The sequence below is a fragment of the Halichoerus grypus genome, chromosome 7 (assembly GCF_964656455.1).
Source record: "Halichoerus grypus chromosome 7, mHalGry1.hap1.1, whole genome shotgun sequence".
In the NCBI taxonomy this organism is placed as follows: domain Eukaryota; kingdom Metazoa; phylum Chordata; class Mammalia; order Carnivora; family Phocidae; genus Halichoerus; species Halichoerus grypus.
Window position 1 is genome coordinate 77,192,600 of NC_135718.1, and position 21,112 is coordinate 77,213,711.

The 21,112-nt window shown below is 40.1% G+C and overlaps 1 protein-coding gene across 1 annotated transcript; it reads right to left on the reverse strand.

Moving 5' to 3' along the window:
• Positions 1-1,883: 1,883 nt before the first annotated feature.
• On the reverse strand, positions 1,884-16,529 carry LIPF (lipase F, gastric type). Its single transcript, XM_036079332.2, is given in 9 exon segments — positions 1,884-2,120; positions 4,754-4,825; positions 5,405-5,476; positions 7,772-7,918; positions 9,462-9,598; positions 13,909-14,018; positions 15,114-15,312; positions 16,132-16,249; positions 16,425-16,529. Coding segments are annotated over 9 exon segments (1,197 nt in total).
• Between the last annotated feature and the right edge of the window lie 4,583 nt (positions 16,530-21,112).

Below are 21,112 nucleotides of genomic sequence, written 5' to 3' on the forward strand. Positions count from 1 at the left end.
CTGCATTCTGATCCTCATTCTAGAAAAACACAATACCGTCTATGAAGTAGCCTTTCCAAAAAAGATCTCGATGTGATCAGGGTTATAATTCACAAAAATGGTTCTTGGCAGGGACGATGGACAGTTCTCCCCTTAAGGTGATATTTGACAATGTCTGGAGATATTTTTAGTTATCACTAATTCGGGTGTGTGTGCTGCTGACATCTGGTGGGTAGAGGCCACCTATCTAGATGCTGCTAAATCCTAGAATGCCCGGGGATTATCTGGGCAAAATTATCTGACAAATATAATGGCCATAGTGTTGGGTGTTAGAAATCCTGACTTATGGGAGATGTGAAGTGGAGAGGAACATGTTAAATTATACAACTGGAATATAATCAGCAAAATCTCAATGGTATGAGACTACAAGCCAAAGACACAGTTTCATTAACAACAATAACCAAAAAAATTCAAGAAATAAAAAGAGAGGGGGCAGATGACCTATAGACCTAAAGAGATAAGAGGCAGATCAACCAATAAAACGTGAAGAGCATATTTGGGTTCTGATTCAAACAAACTGTAAAAAAATTTGACATTTATGCGACAATTGGAAACCTGAACACTGGATGTTTAATGATATTAAGAAACTTTTGGATGTGATGATGGTTTTGTTATGTTAAAAAGAGAGACCTGATCTTCTAGAAATACATCCTGAAATACTCAATGGGTGAAATATGTAATGTCTTAAATTTGCTTCAAGTTAATATGGGAGCAAGATAGTAGCTAGAGAAATAAATCCTTGAAGATCAGCTGAGAAGTTGACAGTTCAGATTTAGGAATGAGGGATATGAGCAGAGCTTCTGTAGGAGCAAATGTGTTTACTTGTGTTCAACAACCAAAACCAAAGTTGCCCCTGTCTGCTAAATGCAGTCTAAAAGAAAGGTAGTTAGCTCCAAAAGCACAGGAGACTATACAAATATAAGGATTGTTCTTTTCTTGAGAAGGACGAGTTGATGAAGCATCTGACTCCTTAACCAGCTCCACCACCATGAATATTGGTCACTAGTCCCTGAGATTCTCATGTCACTTTATTAAAGCCCACCAACAAAGTTCATTGAAATAAAGACTTTTAAATGATCTACTTTTAACAATCTCTTGTTGCCACTTTCAAAATAAAGGGGGTGAAACAAACAAGAAGGCTTCGGGCTTTTCCAGCAAAGGTTGAAGGACGTGGCAGTGTAATAAAAATCATTAACAGATTTTTGTGACTACTCACTATGTTCTGTATACAATGTGGGTACAAGATACTCTTGATCTCATTTGTATTTTATACATTAAACCCTACCCATAGCATGATATATGTGACCCAAAAAGCTTAATTTATAAAATATGAGGTCACGATATTACAGGGTTGATAGAATTTCTCAGGTGAGGCTGTGCTTATTGGAGATTCTGGAAGTTTGGAGGAGCCATTTTGGGGGTGGGCACACCGAATGATGACAGTTGTTGAGCTTCAGCAACAATAGACCATAGAAAGCAATGTACTCAATCTCAAGCATGCCCCAGAGGAGTCAGTATTCTATCCCATGACTGTCTTTTGGTAACACTCATGACTCATGTCTCACAATCTATGTTGAGTTTAGAAGATCATTGGGATGGGAGCACTGGGAGAGACATTTCACCTCCCCACAAATGTGTTCTTCCAAGTGTTTCAAGACCCATCTTAAGTGAAAAATAAAAAAATGTAAAACTTTTTTGACATTCAAAATGGCAACTGGAAAGATCATTGATGCTAATATATTTCTGAAGTCAAAATTACAGAAAGAATCCCTGTATCCCAAACACCATGTGAGAGAGAAGAACTTATTTTGGAACAATAAATGGATAATTCTTTAAATGGGGAACTACTTATTATTTTCTCCCATCATAGAAACAATATCGTTGTAAATTACTTGAGGGGCATCCATGGCCCAGATAAAATCCAAGTGATTGTAAGGAGGAATCTTCTTGTGGTAAATGAGATTGGGGAGTTTGGAAAGCAGAAGGTCAACGTCTTGAGGGTCGGCCAACAAGTCATTGCCTCCGTTCCACACTGCAATTGGCACATGCATGTCCATCAAGTTGTAGTAGGGAGGTGTGGGCTAAAACACAAGAGAGAAAGAACCCTAGTGTTTATAGGTAGCTGCACTTTAAAGCCCAATACTTATACCTTGGCTAGAGGATATTGCATCAGTTGATGACTTTTTCTACTGAGGTGTAATTAACACATAACATTGTATCAATTTCAGGTGTACAACATAATGATTTAATTGATGCATATATTGTGAGATAATCACCCCAGTATGTCTAGTTAATGTCCATCACCACACATAGTTACAAATTTTTTTCTTGTGATGAGAACTTTTAAGATCCACTTTCTCGGTAACTTCCAAATATACAATACAGCATTGTTAATTATAGTCACCATGCTGTACGTGACATCCTCGGGACTTATTTATTGTATAAACTGGAAGTTTGTGCCTTTTGACCGTCTTCATCCATTTCACCCACCCTGTACCCCCCACACCTCTGGCAGCCAGCCATCTGTTCTCTGTATCTATGAACTCAGCTGTTGTTTTTGTTTTCAGATTCCACATATAAGTGAGATCATACAGTATGTGTCTTTCTCTGTCTGACTTACTTCACTTAGCATAATGCCCTCAAGTTTGATCCATGTTGTTGCACATGGCATGATGGAGTTTTAGAAGGAGATTCTTACCAGTGATTGCTCAGAGAAAGTCACCTTTATCCACACAGCGAAGTGGATGCAATATGTTTTAGGTCAGTACTTCTGAAACTTGAAAGGGCCTGTGAATCACTTGGGGATCTTGTTAAAATGAAGATTCAGTACATCTGGGGGAAGAGCCGGGATTCTGCATTCCCAGGTGAATGCTGATCCTCTTGGTTCTGGACCATGCCTTGAATAGCAAGGCTTTAGATAACAATTCTTTGCAAATTAAAAACTTAGATTTCTACCCAAGCTCAAGAAAGTGGATTTGATTGGATTCTAAGTGTAATAGACTGTTTCTACCCAGGCACTCTAAAGTATGATCTGGAAATATCTTGAGTTATTTATTTTGGCTTTGTATTGATTCACCAGTATGGTCAGTTGGTAGGTCAGTCAGTTCATTGAAGGGGTTGCATTTGTTTAATACTTACCTGATTTTACTAAATATTGGTTAAAATTCTGATAAAAGCTATCATCAGTCCCATTTGCTATTTCTAGAAGATCACCATTTACACATAGATTTTAAAGAGGTTTATAAAGCAGGACAAGGGAATAAGTAAATCATCACCAATTTTACCACTATCCACAGAGAACTTTGTTAGCTTTTTAGATCATATTCTCAAGATTACTAAACCGATATACTACATTTTTCTATATTCTCACTTTATATAATAGCCAACTTGTGTCATAGCAAAATATTTCATCATATATAATTTTCCATAGTATTTTAACACTTTATTATAGTGGAGAAAGGGGTGTGGAGAATATCCATAATAATAAGCCCACTTACCTTTATTCATGCTCCATTGTTCAAAGAGTTTTCTAAATGCTAGCTTCTGGCTCTTAAATTAGTGTCAGTGCTCAGTTAGTTGAAGACCATCTGTGCTGTTTTATGGCTTGGCTGGAGGGAGGGTGGGCTTGGGATTCGTTATTTTGGATCCTTTAAGATGAAAGCCTCTGATGACAGAGCCCAGTAGAAAGGTAGATGCAAAGAATGACTGTGTTTTGGGGGTTTGAGGAGGCAATGGTTGGGGGAAAAGTGTTTTCAACAATGTTTGATCTGATGGTACCTCTTTAAAGACATCAAAAATGTCACAAAAAGGGGGGTCATCTTCTCTACACATAAGATATTGTGGTGAAGAGATAGAAATCCCTTGTAAACATCAAGTCGTGGAAGCAGATGAAAATCAGTAGTGCTGCTCGGCCAATACTTGGGCCGAAAATTTGGGGTGGGATAAGAAGGAAGGGAAGAAAATTATAAAAACTGCAGAGTAGCTCTCCATTCAAATGTAGCCAGTGATGGTCTGAGGGTGTACCCTGAGCTGAGGGCTTGCAGACATTGCCTCATTCCGAGTCTGGGTGGCGAGATGAAGCAATTCCTGACTCAACGCCTAGGGGGCCTCAGAGAGGATGGACTCCAAAGCAGCAGCAAGTGCAAGGGGTGGCCAGTATGTCTGCCTCTCCAGCAAGGCCTCTGTCTGCTGAGGAATATCTCCAGCCTTGACCTGCGAGCACGCCATCCTAACATCTCACCTCTGGGAATATGGTGGGATCACTTCTCTGGCTGTTGACAAAGGAGGGGCTATTGTTGAAGAAGACCAGAAATTCCAGCTTTATCTCATGAACAGTTCGAATTATTGGCTTGTTGTATCAGCAAATTGCACTTCCGAAAGGAGAGGACCGTGTGCTGGGCGGCTGGGATACAGGGCAGAGCTGTGTAAGGGGGTGAGGGGTGATGTGTTCTAGGAGGTTCTCGCATGCGGTGGTGCGGTACCCTGAGTGCAGCCGATGGAGCAGAGTGCACAGAGGGATAATGGAGATGGGGTGATGTCTGGCATGATGAAGAGATTCCAAGGAAATTATTGTCTACTTTCTAATTTCCTTAAGGATGAGTCTGGGCACCAACATTCCTTTGGAAAATATATGCACGATTATCATAATTTTACCTTTAACCTTTTATATCTTTGTCTTTCAAAATGTGAACAATTTCAACTTGAAGAGGCTTACCTGATGATAGTGCAGCATGTTCTGAGCCGGGCTGCCCCAGTCAAAAGCTTGGAACTTCCCAGACTTAACAGCCTAATGTAGAGAAATGAAGAACACAAGGAAATAAAAACTCTCCTTGCTATGTGAAAAACAAAATTCAGACACTTCCAGTTAGTTTATTTTCAATTTAAACAATATTTGAAACACATATTTCTCCTTCCAAAAACCAAGACCATCCAGGACCAGATATTTATACAAGTTTAAACGTGGCTTTGCTTGAAATACTTTTTTCTCACATGCCAAGTCATCAAAAATCATTCGTTTGCTCCCCAAAGTGACTGTTTTCATAGGATTTTATTTTTATTTTTTTTTAGAGAGAGAGAATGCATGCGCATGAGAGGGGTGGGGGAGGGGTAGAGGGAGAGGAAGAAAGAGAGAATCTTAAGCAGGTTCCATGTTCAGCACAGAGACTGATGCAGGGATTGAGCTCATTACCCCAAGATTATGACCTGAGCCAAAATCAAGAGTCAGAAGCTCAACTGACTCAGCCACCCAGGAGCCCCTCATAGGATTTTCATTCACATGGACTGATAGTTATTTTCAGTGACCCTGGTAAAGTGCCAGGGGTTCAGGTACACAAAAGAAGTTTTAACAGCATTTGAGAAATGATACCTGGGACCAGTGGAGGACGTCCTGAACCGATGTTCCTGCTGGATTATGTGATAGATACACATCCAAGCGACTCTAGAAAGCAAAGGCACACACAGATGTATATTTGGTTTCTTAAAAACAGCTAAGATTTAAGTTTTTCTGATCCAGGTCAAGTGCCTAAGGGCAGCATTTACCAAAGGAGATGAGCAACACAGTTGTATGCTGCTTTAGATCTTGCAAAGCGTAATTGCATGAGCCAGTTTGTTTGATTTGTAGCCCCTCAATGAGGAGAACTCATCATCCCTTTTATCAAAATGGGAATCAGGGCTCAGAGAAGTTTAGAGAAATGTCCAATGTCATGCAGCTCATATCAGGGTGGAGCCAGAGACTTTAATCTAGATCTCTAAATTCTCAGCTTTCATTCTTCTCTACCCAGTGCCGGAGTGCTGTAGATGTAATGTCCACACACAAGCCTTTTGCTTTGCAGACCTATATATGCATATATAAGGAGACATATGTATGTACACATTGTATATGTGATAGTCAGTATACACGTATAGGATATTTACAATTGTTGTGCTATCCTGCTATCCTATCAGTGTCCTAATCCACCATGATCAGACCCCAGACAACAAACTGAAATCCGTGTCTCAGCTTGCATAGACTAGTTCATAGTGGGTCTTAGTGCCACTCTGTGGAGGACCATGGCTAAGGGCAAACAAATTGACCATTATCATAGAAGAATGAAATCTTTCTCTACATAATGTTCATGCAGAAGGATGAAATCTCTAATTTCCTTTGCTCCTCGTCTCTATTTTACTATGGTTTTTCTCAGAAGGCTCTTATGAATGGAATGCAGTAACTTGTTCTGCCTTTTCTTAGTGTGACAAGGGTAGATGGCTCCATCATACTCCACATACAAAATGGCAGCCATTACCAGATCCATGGAGAGGGACTCGCTTGCAAGACAGAAGGATGAGACTTTTATTTACCATCCAAAATAGAAACTAAGGAAAATTCCCTTTGTTCATATATATTTTAAAATATCAACAGATTCTGATCAGCATTGAGAAAAAGGACTGGATATCCTTGATTTCCATGACGGCAGGAACATATCTGTGTTTTCACCTTTGTGTTCCCAGTAACTACAACACTTAGTAGTGCCCCAATAAATATTGTTTAATGAGTAGGTACCTGAAGGTGGAATTATACCTTCTTGTCAATGAACTTGGTTTTCTTAGGTGTTCAAGAGTATATAACTAAACCGACAATTCTGAGGGAGGATAATTGTCAGTATACAATAGTATTAGTAGCAAAACATATGCTATTCTTATGAGCCGTATGCTTTGAGCTATATTCTCCATGCTTTACACATATTAGTTCATTTAATCTCCACAATAATACATTTTGTGGACAAGGAAACCAAGATAGATGAGTGTAACTCAGCTCCAAAGATAGGATTTGAATTTTGGCTCTTACCCTGAATCCATGCTCTTCACTACTTTTGATACTGCACTTTGTCATACATGTTTTAAAACCCAAACCCAATTCAAAGCAAGTGAAATAGCCAGATAAAGAATATGGACAAAAGCTAACATAAATCATTGCTCTGAAATAAATTTTATAAAATTTATGGGAATGACTATCAGCATTAAGGACATTTATTCAATGCTTAGACATCGGCAGAGGAGCCTGCCAAAATATATGGTTCAGTGAGTCCCCTCACAGAATTGAAATGTTACACCAATTACTTAGGTGGTCAGAAGTGAGTAGTGCTCACTATCTACTACTTTTTCTACCTGCTGTTTACTTTAGGGGGCACTTGGGTGACAGCAGGGAGCTGGAGGGAATGAACTGGGAGCAATGATGTGACTTCCTTTGGGCTTATCTACATAGCATGGACACAATTCTGAAGCTACTCCTAGTTTTTTTGTTTTGTTTTTGTTTTAAGTAGACTCCACACCCAGCATGGAGCCCAACACGGGACTTGAACTCACGACCCTCAGAGCAAGACCTGAGCTGAGATCAAGAGTTGGTTGCTTAACCAACTGAGCCACCCAGGTGCCCACTACTCCTAGTTTTTTTTTTAGAATACCATGTCTAAGTGATGGTAGGACAAGTCATCAAAATTTGCTCAAAATATTCAGAATAGAAATGTCAATGCAGGGGCACCTGGGTGGCTCAGTCGTTAAGCGTCTGCCTTCGGCTCAGGTCATGATCCCAGGGTCCTGGGATCGAGCCCCGCATCGGACTCCCTGTTCAGCAGGGAGCCAGCTTTTCCCTCTCCCTCTCCCCCTGTTTGTGTTCCCTCTCTCGCTGTGTCTCTCTGTCAAATAAATAAACAAAATCTTAAAAAAAAAAAAAAAAGGAATGTCAATGCATACAAACCATGTTCAAGTTCTTAGTGTCAAATCCACAAATGATGAATAAGGCATTGCTGCAGAGGAGATCCACTGTCTCACGGGAACACACCTCAGTAGCAAGAAATTGTTAAAAAAACTGGAGTGGGTAGAATATTTTGTCACCAAAGATAAGCTGAAAAATAAAAGCATCGGTAGAGGTTTGTAAAAATTAAGCAGCGGAGAAGACTCATTAATTTGTCTAGTTTACTGGTACAGGTGTGAATTGGCTGATGAGATTTTCATATTTCTTTATGTTGTTTCAGGAATTTCATATACTTTTTCTCATTTAATTCCCACAATAAAGGTGGGGAATGGACAGGGCAGATGACCAACATTGAATATTTACTGTTCCATTGAGAAACGTAGTGGCTGCCGAGAAGAAGTATAAGACACAAAGAGTTACAGTCTAGTTGGGTTAATAAGTGTTATGAAATAAAATCATAAAACAACGTGGCAGGATGTCATAACTAAGTGTCAAGATGTGTGATTTCAGCAATAAAACGTGAAAAGATCAGGAGCCGAAATGGTGACTCAGCCATATTTTCAGCAAAGCCTTTGGAAGGATTTGCCTCAACTCTTCTTGAGGAAAAGACATTTGGTTATCCCCATATTATACATGAGGAAACAGGAGGCTAAGAAATAGTTGGGATCTTGTGCTAACTAGATCTGACTATAAAGTTCATAAATTCTATAAAGCTAGCATCCTGACCCAAACCTCAAGCCTCTGACTTAAGGTCTAACACTTATTATTATTATTTTTAAACCAACTATCTACACTGCCTATCAGAAAATCTGAGCACAAGTAGGAAAGAAACACCTGCATTAATGCAGCCAGTCATGATACTCAAAAGTGATCCCAAATTTTCACGTTTTGAACAAAAGCTTTACAAATATAGTTTGTAGATAAAGTCTCAGGCTTTCGACATACAGGTTAGTTCAGAGTGAAAAGAAATGAATAGCACAAAACCACAGAAGGAAATAGCATCATTACGTTCTAGGGCCTGCAGTAAAACTTTTCCTGAAGGAAGTTGTGTCGGTGTCTGTGTGCGTTGGTTTCGGTAGGTGATTAAGTGTTGGAAAAACAAAGATCATTAATTCCCTCTGGTGTGTGCCTACTTATACAAGACACTTAATATTTACAGCTTATTGCAATCCACACTCCTGCCCTCTGGAACCCCATTTAAAGGGGAAGCTCTTAGGAAAAGTTTTGGAAAGCCAAGGGCATTTGATGAAGGGTCTCAAAGTGCTTGCCTCAAGGAGCATTCTTTCTCCTTTTCCCTCTCCTTTGCTTTTTTTTCTACCCTTCCCCTTTCTGGTTTTCTTGGCGCAGGTGATTTAGGCTTCTTCTTTGACTGGTTTTGTTTTTATTTCTCCTTCCCTGAATCATGGTTTTCATACAGCTATGAAGGAAACGAAACGTCTGTGAAGAGGACCAACACTCCCGGTATTGCTAACCCATATAAAGTAACTGAGAATGCAGAAATAAAGGGGGATCTCAGCGGCTTTAATGGGGATTCAACCATGGTCAGCGCTAGTCAAGAACTAAAACACGCATGTGCACATTTCCATTCTTGTCCAGAAACATGGTTGTCCGCACGGTGTTTCTCTTCTCTTTCCATCAGTCTGAGACCAAGGATAATTTGATATCTTAGATTCAGTTAAAGACAATCACATACCTTGAAGAGGAATGAAGGAACAAGCGCGAGTTTGTTTAGCAGGGTTTTGGTGTACTTCACAGTGGCAACTGGAGCTAACGCATAGAAGGTTTTGATGCTTTTAGCCAGCTTGGGATTGGTAGAAAAGGCGATGAAACCTGAAACAGAATGACAAGGAACCAGTGAAGAAGGGGTGTGTGTGTGTGTGTGTGTGTGTGTGTGTGTGTTTTACAAGTGGACATTATTTTGGATTTACTTAGAGTGCCGTTTACTAAGAGAGAGAAAATGACCACCTCTGCTTGTTCAGAGCGATCAAATCTTAGTATATTTGTTTTATTTTCATAGATTCTCTCTAGGAACATGCATGAGGCTAGAACTTGTAAAAAGTTAAAATAAATTCTTTCATCTGACTTTAGAAAACAGGCCAACTTACGATTCGCATGGGATGATAAAGAGTTATTTATACTACATATAGGTTTTGATGAGTTCAAATTCATGTCATCACAAGGAGATAATTAGCATTTAATATGAGTAGGGTATGTAAGTGGGAAGATTGAAAAAGTTTTAAATCTGACCAAACAAGATTTGAATCCTGGCTATGTGGTTTACTAGTTTTGTGACCTTGGACAAATCACTTAAGCACTATGAGCCTCATTTTCCTCATCTGAAATATGGGGCTAATAATAATGAGTGCTTCAGTAGGTTTTTTTAGGAATCAAGTGAAGCGAGTTATAGAAGGTATTTACCAGGACACTAGGCACATTGTAAATGCTGGACAAGTGACTAGACACAATAATTCAAACATCTCCGCATGGTAAATATACTCAAATCTTGACTGTAATTAATTGGTCTTATGAATGGTAGCATATTAGTAGATTGGGATGTGATCAAAGAGTTTTTAAGCTAAACTCTATACAATCAAACTACACAGGATAATCTCTCCCCACGGTTTATAATGACATATTGATTAGACACAAGAATGACCTGAAAAAAATAAAAAAGACTTTCAAATGTAAACACCTACCTCACCTACCTCAGCCTAATTCTGCTTAAGGAAGAATGGTGCTCTTGGTTGCCTAATTCTGCAGATTACCGCAAGCCTATCACCCAGAGAAAGCAAGAATCACACTTGAAGACTTGGCTTGGGTGTCCCCTCACTGTCAGGACAGGTGACTTCCCCAAATACGTTTGCTTGCTCAGAATAAACAATCCTATTTGAGACACAATCCTAACAAGGATACTTATCTGACTTTCCAGTACACAGAAGATTAAAAGATGCAAATTCAAAGCAGAAATACCTCCCAGAAATCTATGAGTGTGGCGACAGCAATGACAAGGTATCCATTAGTGACAAAGAAGAATAGAATGTTCAAAATTCAAATGACTCCAAAGAGTGGTAGTTTGGTGTCATTTAGTGTCAGTTCTACTCATCTCAATAAATCCTAGGAAATTGTTGCATTGCATCTCAAGGCAATAATTTTATAACCTTAGATCATCGAGGAAAGGTTAAACTCTGTTCAATGGGTGCTCTTTAAAAATGCAGCAGTGTGTCATAAGTTAAGGCAGACTTCCCTCCAAAATAATGAAATTTTTGTATGGTTTTGGAAACTGAAGGAGTCAATTTTAGTAATCTAGAACATCTCCCCCTTTTTAACAAAGGATTTTGAGGGGTGCCTGAGTGGCTCGGTTGGTTGAGTGTCCGACTCTTGATTTTGGCTCAGGTCATGGATCTCAGGGTCGTGAGATCGAGCCCCACGTCAGGCTCCTTGCTCAGTGGGAAGTCTGCTTGGGATTCTCCCTCTCCCTCTGCCTGTCTCCCCGTGCACATGCGCGCATGCTCTCTCTCTCTCTCTAAAATAAATAAATAAATAAATCTTAAAAAAAAAAGAGGATTTGAGTCGATTGCTGACCACATGTGATTGATGCTGTGCTGCACTGTCCAGATTCTTCTTCATGTCTGAGGCATTTATTCAACCCTAGAGGCAGGGAAGTTTGTGACTCCTTTCTAATTTTGCTTTTGCTCAAGAGAATCCAAGGTTCTCAAAGAATTCAAGGGAATCCCTTCCCAGGGCAGTCTGCATTGAATGGCTGGTCAGCAAGTGGGTCACCTAGTCCCACTCAACGACTCTGAAGAGCCATCTCATACAGAGCTGGCAGAGACCTTTTTGAGACCGTGTCACGTCCCAGCTTCTCCCTCTGCCTAGTCCTGGTTTTCTGCCCTTTACCCTAGCAGTGTTTATTTATAAAACACCCTGAATACTAATCCTCATTTCCTTGGGAACATGACCTATGATGTAATGACAAAGGACACTGGGAAGCTCTTTGTCACTGACATTTTTCTCTAAAATTTTATAGGTGAGTGGTGCCTGGGTGGCTCAGTTGGTTAAGCGTCTGCCTTCAGCTCAGGTCATGATACCAGGGTCCTGGGATCGAGCCCCATGTGAGGCTCCCTGCTCAGCAGGGAGTCTGCTTCTCCCTCTGCCCACTCATGCTCGCTCGCTTTCAAATAAAAAAATGAACTCTTTAAAATTCTATAGGTGAGATCCATGTGCCCGCCACCAAGTTCATCTACTTCCCTGCATAGATGTCTATATATGGATGCTCTGATTGCTTAGCTTCACGGCAGGGACTCAGGTTATCAGCTGAGAGTAGGGACTATCATAAAAACACATCATTATTCCTCCCCTGTGACCCCATCTTCCCCTTCTGCTTCCACCCTTTTCCTTCCATTTATAGCTTTCTCTCGTGCGCTCTTGAACTCACTGGATTATGCTTTCATCCCAACCACTCCTCTGAGGTTGCTGTTAGGAAGGTTCCCTACACCTGTCCAGCTGCCAAATCCAATGGTCCCTTCTTAGACTTCAGTTCCCATGATTCATCAGTAGCCTCTTCCACAGTTGACCACCTTCTCCTTCTTAAACCCGTCCTCCCCTTGACTTCCAGAACACCAGGGACTCCTGGCTCCTCATAGCACTGTCACCATGACTCCTCAGCTCCTTTGTCTGATTCCTCCTCATCGTCTAAATTAAGAGCAGCCCAGGGCTTAGTCCTCAGGCTCCTCCTCTTTCCTGTCTGAACTCACTCCATTGGTTATTGCGTCCTGTCTCACGTACATTTTGTGTTTTCAGTCCAGTCCTCTCCCCTGAACTCCAGATTTGTATCATTACTCAACTGCCTGGCCTTCCACTTAGATCTCCAACAGGTATCTGACAGCCAACAGCGAGAAAACAGAGCCCCTGTGCCCCTGGACCATATCAGCCCTCCTCACAGCCATCCCCCTCGTGGGTTGGGCATCTCCATTGCTCTAGGTACTCAGGCCACAAATCTTGTGTCATCCCTGACTCCTCTCTTTCCCTTACACCCTGTATCCAATGTGGAGGCAAGTCCTGTAGGTTCCACCTCCAGAACACATCTAGAACCTAACCATGCACCACAGCTACCTACCCGCATCCAGGTCACAATCATGCCTCGCATGGTTACCTCTAATAGTCCTCTCCCTAGTTCCTCTACCCAGTTCTTTCTCCCCATCGGCAACTGGGGGGGATCCTGTTAACAGGACCGTGTAACTTCTAATCCTGTTGAGGATCCTGAGGTCGGATCCTGGTACTCCTGAGGTCGGATCCTGGTACTCCTGTCTTCAAAACTCTACTCTGGTTTCCCTTTTTACTCAGAGTAAAAGCTGAAATCCCCGTAACAGCCAAAAACCCTGAATAGTCCTCCTTCCTTAGACGGCGCCCCCATCTCGTCTCTTGCTTTCTGCCTGATTCAGCCATACAATGAATTGCCTCATCACCTTTCCTTGAACCGGCTGCAACCTCAGACCGTTTGCACTTGCCATTCCCTCTTCCCAGAACATCAGTCTTTCAGGTGTACACATGGCTCACCCCCACCGCCCACCTCCTTCATGCCTTTACTCAGAGAGCTGGTGGTATTCTCTATCTGAACTCGCTGTGTCCCCTCCGATGCTCCTTAATAGCCTTTCCTGATTTATTTCCTTCCCATAGCCTTACCATTATCTAACCTACTCTATATTTTACTTTTTAATCCTTGTCACTTTCTCTGCCTCCCCACTAGAGTGTCTGTAGCACAAGGATAGAAATTTTCATCTCCTTTATTTATTGCTATATTCTTAGGACACACTGCAGGTGCTCCATAAATGTGGTTGAATATATGGAAGACATTCAGTCCAGAGGCCAGGAGGTGCAGTATCTCAAAGCATGGGCTTGGGAGTCAGATTGCCTGAGCTGGTATCTGAGCTACCCTATTTGCCCTACCTGTGTTACCTTGCACAAATTATCTACCCTCATGTTTTGTTTCCCCATATATACAATAGGAATAGTAATTGTCCCTATATCACTGGATTGTTGTAGCCATTCCTTTATATGATGAATGGAAAGCAATTAGCAAGATGACCAACATGCATGGGTCTATACAAACAAAACCACCTGCTTCAGCTGCTTTTACCTACCAATGGTGGTACCCTGGGAATGGCCAACATAGTGTAGCTTATCCTGTCCAGTTTTCTTTAAAATGAAGTCAATCGTGGCTGGAAGGTCGTATTTAGCCATCTCATCAAAGCTGCAAGAAAAACAAAGACAAAATAAAACTGAATACATTTCCTTGCCATAATTTCTAAAAGTCAAGCATATTTATAGCTAAACCTCTCTTTGAGAAAGAGAAAACTGGATTCTCTAAGCATTGCTGCTTATAGCCCATTAGTTAGTGTCAGGTGCTTTTGAGGGGGGTGGCTTCTTATCAAGAGCTGACATCATTTCTGAAGCAGAACATTACAGCTGCAACTTAATCCAAACAAGAGAGCATCTGTAGGTGGGGATTCTTTCTATCCTTAAAAATGAATGTCAGATTTAATCATCATTTGTACGCAGTGTTCTGGCGCCAATTGAGATGAGTCATATCGCCCTCTCTTTTACTCCCCAGAGATCAGCCAGAATAATCTTTTGAAAATGAAAATGGGATTCTGCCACTGCCTTGTTGGAAACTGTTCAGTGGCTTCTCCTTGTGTGAAGGGTGAGCTCTGAGGCCCTCAGCATTGCCCGCGGAGCCCACCTGACCTATTTCTCTTTCTCACCACTCCAGAGACATGGGCTTCCTTTCAGACCTTGGAACACTCAGAGCCCTTCTGTGCCTCAGCAGCATCACCGAAATCTCTTCTGTTCCCCCTTCCATCAGCACTTTCCAGGAATGGGGCACGAGAGGGCCAGAGATAGGAAACCTTTGAAAAGCTTTCCACGGTGTCCAAATTACACCCCCCCTCTCCCACCTCACTTTTGATGGTGACTCGGGTTCTTGAACCCCCAACTGAGTTTGGACATCCTCCCAAATCTCCACGGATGTTCCTTTTGGAATCTGCTGAGGGCAGCAAATTTCCATGCTTCGGTCATTTCACTCATTCCATTTGGAAAAGCATACTCAGGAAATCGGGCTAATCATGCGTACCGAGATCATAGAAAATTGAAGGAAAAGCTACCCTTGGACTGCGGTGTATGGAAGAATCCAAGAAGGTATTAGAATAAAAATGACTTGCTTTTTTCCTACTGAGAGTGTAATATATTAAAATGGGACTGGACTGGAATATGCATGCATGAATACCCATGCTTTTTAGACTCAATGCTTATTTTTCATCGTCCATCTTTCCTTGTCTCCTTTCTTTACCTGAAAGCCCAGAATTCAACTGAGTCTGGGGAGAAGTATAGGTTTCTCCTGGCCCAGGTGTTTCCCCTGCTGTTGCCCAGCCACACGTCATAACCTGCGTCTGCCAGAATGAAGGCCAGGCTGTTGTTGGGCAGGTTGGAGATCCAGTTTGTGGCTGATGCGAGCAAACCGTGCTGCAAAAATGCAACAGGTCTCCGGCCTGAGGGAGAAAATCGTATCCAAGCTTTATACACTCATTCCTCATTCTCAGATAAACACGAAGACGGAAATAGGCTTTCAGATGAGTAGAATTAAATACGTTTACTTGATTGAGTTGAATATTTGAATATATTATCTTAATCATGGTGGTGGTTTCTCAAGTGACACAATGTATCAGATTGTGCATTTTAAACATGTGCAGTTTATTGTAGGCCAATTATACCTCAGAAAGCTATTGAGAAACTGATATTCTAAGGAAGTTCAGCGTGATGTTAATTTAAGTGGATTGTGAGTGGTAAAGTGATAGGTGATGTTGCTTGATTTTATTCTTTTTGTACTTCACAATTTTCCTACAATGAAAACAAGATAAATTTTTATTTAAGTGACCTTTATCTGTTTAGGAAATGAGCCTCAGATCGCCTCCCCATCCTCCTTACTGTAACACACATCCTGGCTAACGCTTCCTGGTCCTCCAGGACTCAGTTTAGTTATTATTTCTAGAGCAAGTTTTCCTTGACCTCCACTAGCTGAGTTAGGCACCTTTACCAGAACTTCCAGTTCAATATCCTCTGGAGAGTTCTAGCCTTGCACTTATCACATATTATTATATTATAACCACCTGTTCATGCATCTCATTGACTTGATGGTAATCTCTTCGAAGACTGGAGATAAGGTTTTGTCATTGCTGCATTTCCAGAATGAGCAAGACTCATTAAGTCCTTAGGGAGAAATGAAAGGAGGAAGGGACAGAGGAAAGAAACAAGGATGGAATGAAGGGAAGAAAAGAGAGAAGGAAAGAGGAAGGGAGGAAGGATTATACCTATATTCTCTGAATTTTTCTTCCCATAAGGAATTCTGTTGATCCCAAGTATATAACCGTCTTCAGTCACGACATCATACTCTTCATTTGGGTATCCCCAATAGGTGATCATCTGACTCTGATGAGGAAAAACAAAGCTTTTAGTTTTAGTTGAGTTTTTAAATGCGTCTAGTAAGTAGATGCTGTTAGTTATTCTTGATCGGTCATGTAAAAGCTTCAACTCACCATGATTCTAAGTCATGGTAGTTGCTCTTGGTTCTATAGGTTCCCCATCCCCAATCCTGGTAACTTACAATATTCATAGTCACTTCAGGGCTTTTAGGATGTAATTTTCCAAAGTAACCATGTGTAGTTCCAAGTGTAGATATCAAACTTGTCACTGTTAATAGCAACCACATTTTTGTCTTGCCTGAAAAAGAAGAGTAACCAGTGCCATGGTTAGCCCATTATACTTTCATAATACTTGTCTTTTGTGCTAATTTTACCTTCATGCAAAGTAGAGAAAGGCTTAGGTTTGATTATATTCTGTTGGGCAATAAACTGGGACATGTGGATGTCAGCATAAGTATCTTAATGCTTCACATGTTTTCACTCTACTTGATTCCACAAATATGTCTATAACCACAAATGTGTCTAAAAACATCTATATGTACGAGGATGTTCACTACAGCATTGTTTATAATAGGAAAGATTGGGAATGACTTAAGTGCCTATCAGCAGAGAACATAATCTTATAAATTATTGTGTAAACCATACAACAGAATGTCACGCATATTGCTTAAAAAAAAAGTGAGATGCAAATCAAAACTGCAATGAAATACCACCTCACACCTGTGTGTGGTTATTATCAAAAGACAAGAAATAACAAGTGCAACAAGTGTTGGCAAGGATGTGGAGAAAAGGGAACTCTTGGGCACTCACTGTTGGTGGGAATGTAAGTTGGTACAAAAACAGTACGGAGGTTCCTCAGAAAAATTGTAAATAGAACTATCATATAATTCAACAATTCCACTTCTGAATATTTAGCCAAAGAAAACAAAAACCACTAACTCAGAAAGATATCTGCACCCCCATGTTCACTGCAGCATTATTTACGATAGCCAAGACATGGAAGCAATGTAAGTGTCCATTGATAGATAAATCGATCAAGAAAATGTCACACACACACACACACACACACACACACACACTGAAATACTATTCAGCCTTTAAAAAGAAGGAAATCTTGCCATAGAGGACAACATGGATGGACCTCAAGGGCATCATGCTAAGTGAAATAAGTCAGAGAAAGACAAATACTGTATGATCTCATTTATGTGTGGCATCTAAAACAAACAAACAAACAAAAACACCAAAACAAAAAGCAAAACAACTGAACTCCTGGATACAGAGAACAGATGGGTGGTTACCAGAGGCAGGGAGGTGGAGGAGGAATGAAATGGGAGAAGCAGATTAAAAAGTACAAACTCCCAGCTATAAAGTAAATAAATCAGGGGGATATAATGTACAGCACGGAGACTATAGGTGATGATAATATAGTATTGTATTTTTTAAAGTTGCTAAGAGAGTAGATCTTAAAGGTTTCCATCATAAGAAAAAATAATTCTGTGACTATGTGTGGCAATGGATGTTAACCAGACTTATTGGGGTGATCATTTCACAGTATATGCAAATATCGAATCATTAATGTTGTACACTTAAAACTGGTATAAATGTTATATATCAGTTGTATTTAAATTAAAAAATAAAAAGAAGAAAATACTATAACACTCTCTCCCGGAAGAGAAAAAAGTGAGATAGGTATGTATGTATTTATATGAAAAGTTATCTTGGGTGGATTGTAAAAACAAGGCGGAGAATACCGTTCCTTTGGTGTATGTACTATAGTGTATACAGTACCATTTATAAAATTAAAAAGGTCTCATCTGAAAAGTAAAACTAGAACACCAGAATTGTTAGGCGTCTTGTAGTTAGAAAGAAATACTGCCCAGTGACAAAATGTGCTTGCTATAAAATGAATGAATGAATTTTTTTTACTCTGAGCTACCTGGAAAAACTGGGTTGCCCAATTTAAAATTTACCAGCCTTGCTTGTCAACATGTGGTGCTTGGGGCAGCTGGTCAGCATTTTCTCTTGGACAATAAAGAATCCCCCTTACACTCAAACTTATTAGAACTAAATTGATGGTCTTTTCCATTTTTCCATTTTTATTGAAATTACAATTTATAAACTTTTTCCAAAGGACCACTTTTATAGCCCTTTACTTTTCTGATCTTGTGATGGCAATTATCACTTATTTCTCAGCATGGACAAACTATTTGACATTAGACCCAGAACATCTAAACCCCCTTCTATGTTGTAATTACCAACTACATGTTTGAGAAGCTTCAGATACTAAGCTGGTGAAAAAGCCTCGAGGGAGAAGTGATATTTGTCCTCAAATATTTGAAGAGACGCCATATGGCGGACAGTCTTAAATCAATTCATGTTTAGTGCATCAGAAATAAGTCATTCAATAAACATTTGTTAAGAAACTACTAAGTGCTGGAACACCTGGGAGGCTCAGTCAGTTAAGCATCTGCCTTCAGCTCAGGTCATGATCTCAGGGTCCTGGGATTGAGTCCCACGTCAGGCTCCCTGCTCAGTGGGGAGTCTGCTTCTCCTTCTCCCTCTGCCCCTCCCACCCACTCGTGCTCTCTCTCTCCTCTGTCTCTCTCAAATAAACAAATAAATAATCTAAAAAAAAAAAGAAACTACTGAGTACTAGGAGCAATATTTGGAGGTCACAAGTGCAAACATTTTAATTCTGTATCGTGAAGAGCTTTGTAAGATTCGGATCATTGGACTCAAGTGGGATTCTTTGGAAAGTAGTGATTTCTCAGTTGCTGATGTTTCAACAAAGGCAGCATGACCAGTTGTCATAATTCATGTAGAACACTTAGCATACTTTGCAACTTACAGGAAAGCCAGACTGAAGCTCTCCAGACCTCAGTCTGACCCTCTGGTCTGAGAGTTTGGCCACTTATTTAGTGTAGGATTAGATATAATAGTGTCCCTTACAAATGGATTTTTAACCATGTCTTTACAAAGATATTTTAGAAAGGGACAAACTCGTACATAAAGACCAACCAGCAGTGTTTTAACATTCAAGCCAGCAGGGTTTGACCACATATTTCAAGGAGCCATAATTTTATACCATCTATTGCCTCGTTAAGTAATGGCATTGTAAAGTGAGGACACTTAACCTATGGTTTAAGTTTCAGATGTCCCAACAACCCAGTCGTAAACATGGGCTCAAAGATGTTCAGGGGCAGGTTAAGTGTGCTCAGAATGCGCCCGGACCAGCTCTGAGATGACGCCAGTAACTGACATTTGCAGAGGGCTCACTGTGTACTGGGCAGTGTGTCCAGCATGCTGAGTGTGGAAGGTAGGTGCCTTCGCTGAGATGGTTTCCTGTTTGAGAAAACACAGCAAGTAATGGTGCATGTCCCAAAGTTATTATCAAAACCCATGAAGATAATGAAAATTCTTAACAACATGATAGGTATGTCATAGACACTGAATGAATACAGTTATTATTACCGTCATCCCATTTGATTCTCATGATAAGCCTTTGAAGTAGATAGCATTTCAGTCCCCATTTTATGGATAAACAAGGCAAGGCTAAAAAAAAAGGGCTTCCCCAATAGGTAGGTTGAAAGCAATTGACCCCATGTTTGAGACTAGGTGGTCTGTTTCCAATGATTATGTTCTCCACTATAACGCTTCTTTAGGATGACCTAAGGCCAATGCCTATAAGGAACTGCTTGGGACATCTACCAGGGGTTTATATAATTTGGTCCAAAGTTGTTTGGAGGGGTGTATAATTTGAAGAAATTCATTAGTAGCTTCTGAAGTTTAGCAACTGTTTTAATAAAGGTTGATTCAATAGCACCTGGATAAAAGTAAATTATTTAATATAGTATAGTAATACAGCTAACCCATATGATGCTAGAGGACTGATTTTTGCTTCTCAAAAGGAAGAATAAGGGAGAGAAATGTTCACATTAGGCACTCGCTATAAAAATGCTGGAAGTAATAAGCAAATCTATCATCTAGTAATTAATAATTTCACATATAAATTAAAAAATCCAAGAAAAAATAAATAAGATCTTAGAAGAATGAGCCCTAACTTAAATAGACACATTTATAAAGAGGAATATGCAACAAATATGAAAGCTTTTAAAAAATGCAAGAGTTGCAATGAGTTCAATAATTCAAATATGAATTTTGCCCAGCAGAAGTCATACTCACTGTCTCCTCAGAAACAAGGTTATATTTCTCTTGATGTTTAGTATCTTGGTTAACGTTGCATTTGCTTCTTATATACAAAACTTCCAATAACGGCCAGAATTACTCAGCCGCTGGTAACATTCCATAAATCTTTATATCTGGATATCATCTAATTATCAGAGGACAAACCTAAAAATCAAATACTGCATTGATTTTCACATAGTACTGAGATCACACCTTTAATTTCTAACAACCACAAATATTGGCCAAAGGAGTTATGCCTAAAAGTGATTTAGGAAACATTAAAAATGATTCTTGATAGCTTAGACATATGGAAAATGTTGACCCAAAGGTATAAGACAAGCGATTATGTAGTGTAGCTCAGATAAAGGGGTCTAAGATGACAAAAGACCTCCTCTTGTTCTTTAAAAGTACAGCACATAAACTATTCTGAATGGGTACTTACATAACCTCCTGCAAATGAATGTAATCAGCAAGGATTAGTGTTATATTATGGTCTTTGATCAGGGTCTCTAACTCAGCAGATAATGATCTAGCTCATATAGAAAACCCCAGCCACTGCCCTTTGAAAACATATGGGTGGTGTCATTTTCTTCATATAACATCATTAGTTGGAGTTTAAACAATGTAATTGTGTTAATAAATGACTTGTGCATTAAAAAATTAATATTTAAAAATACAGTTGATC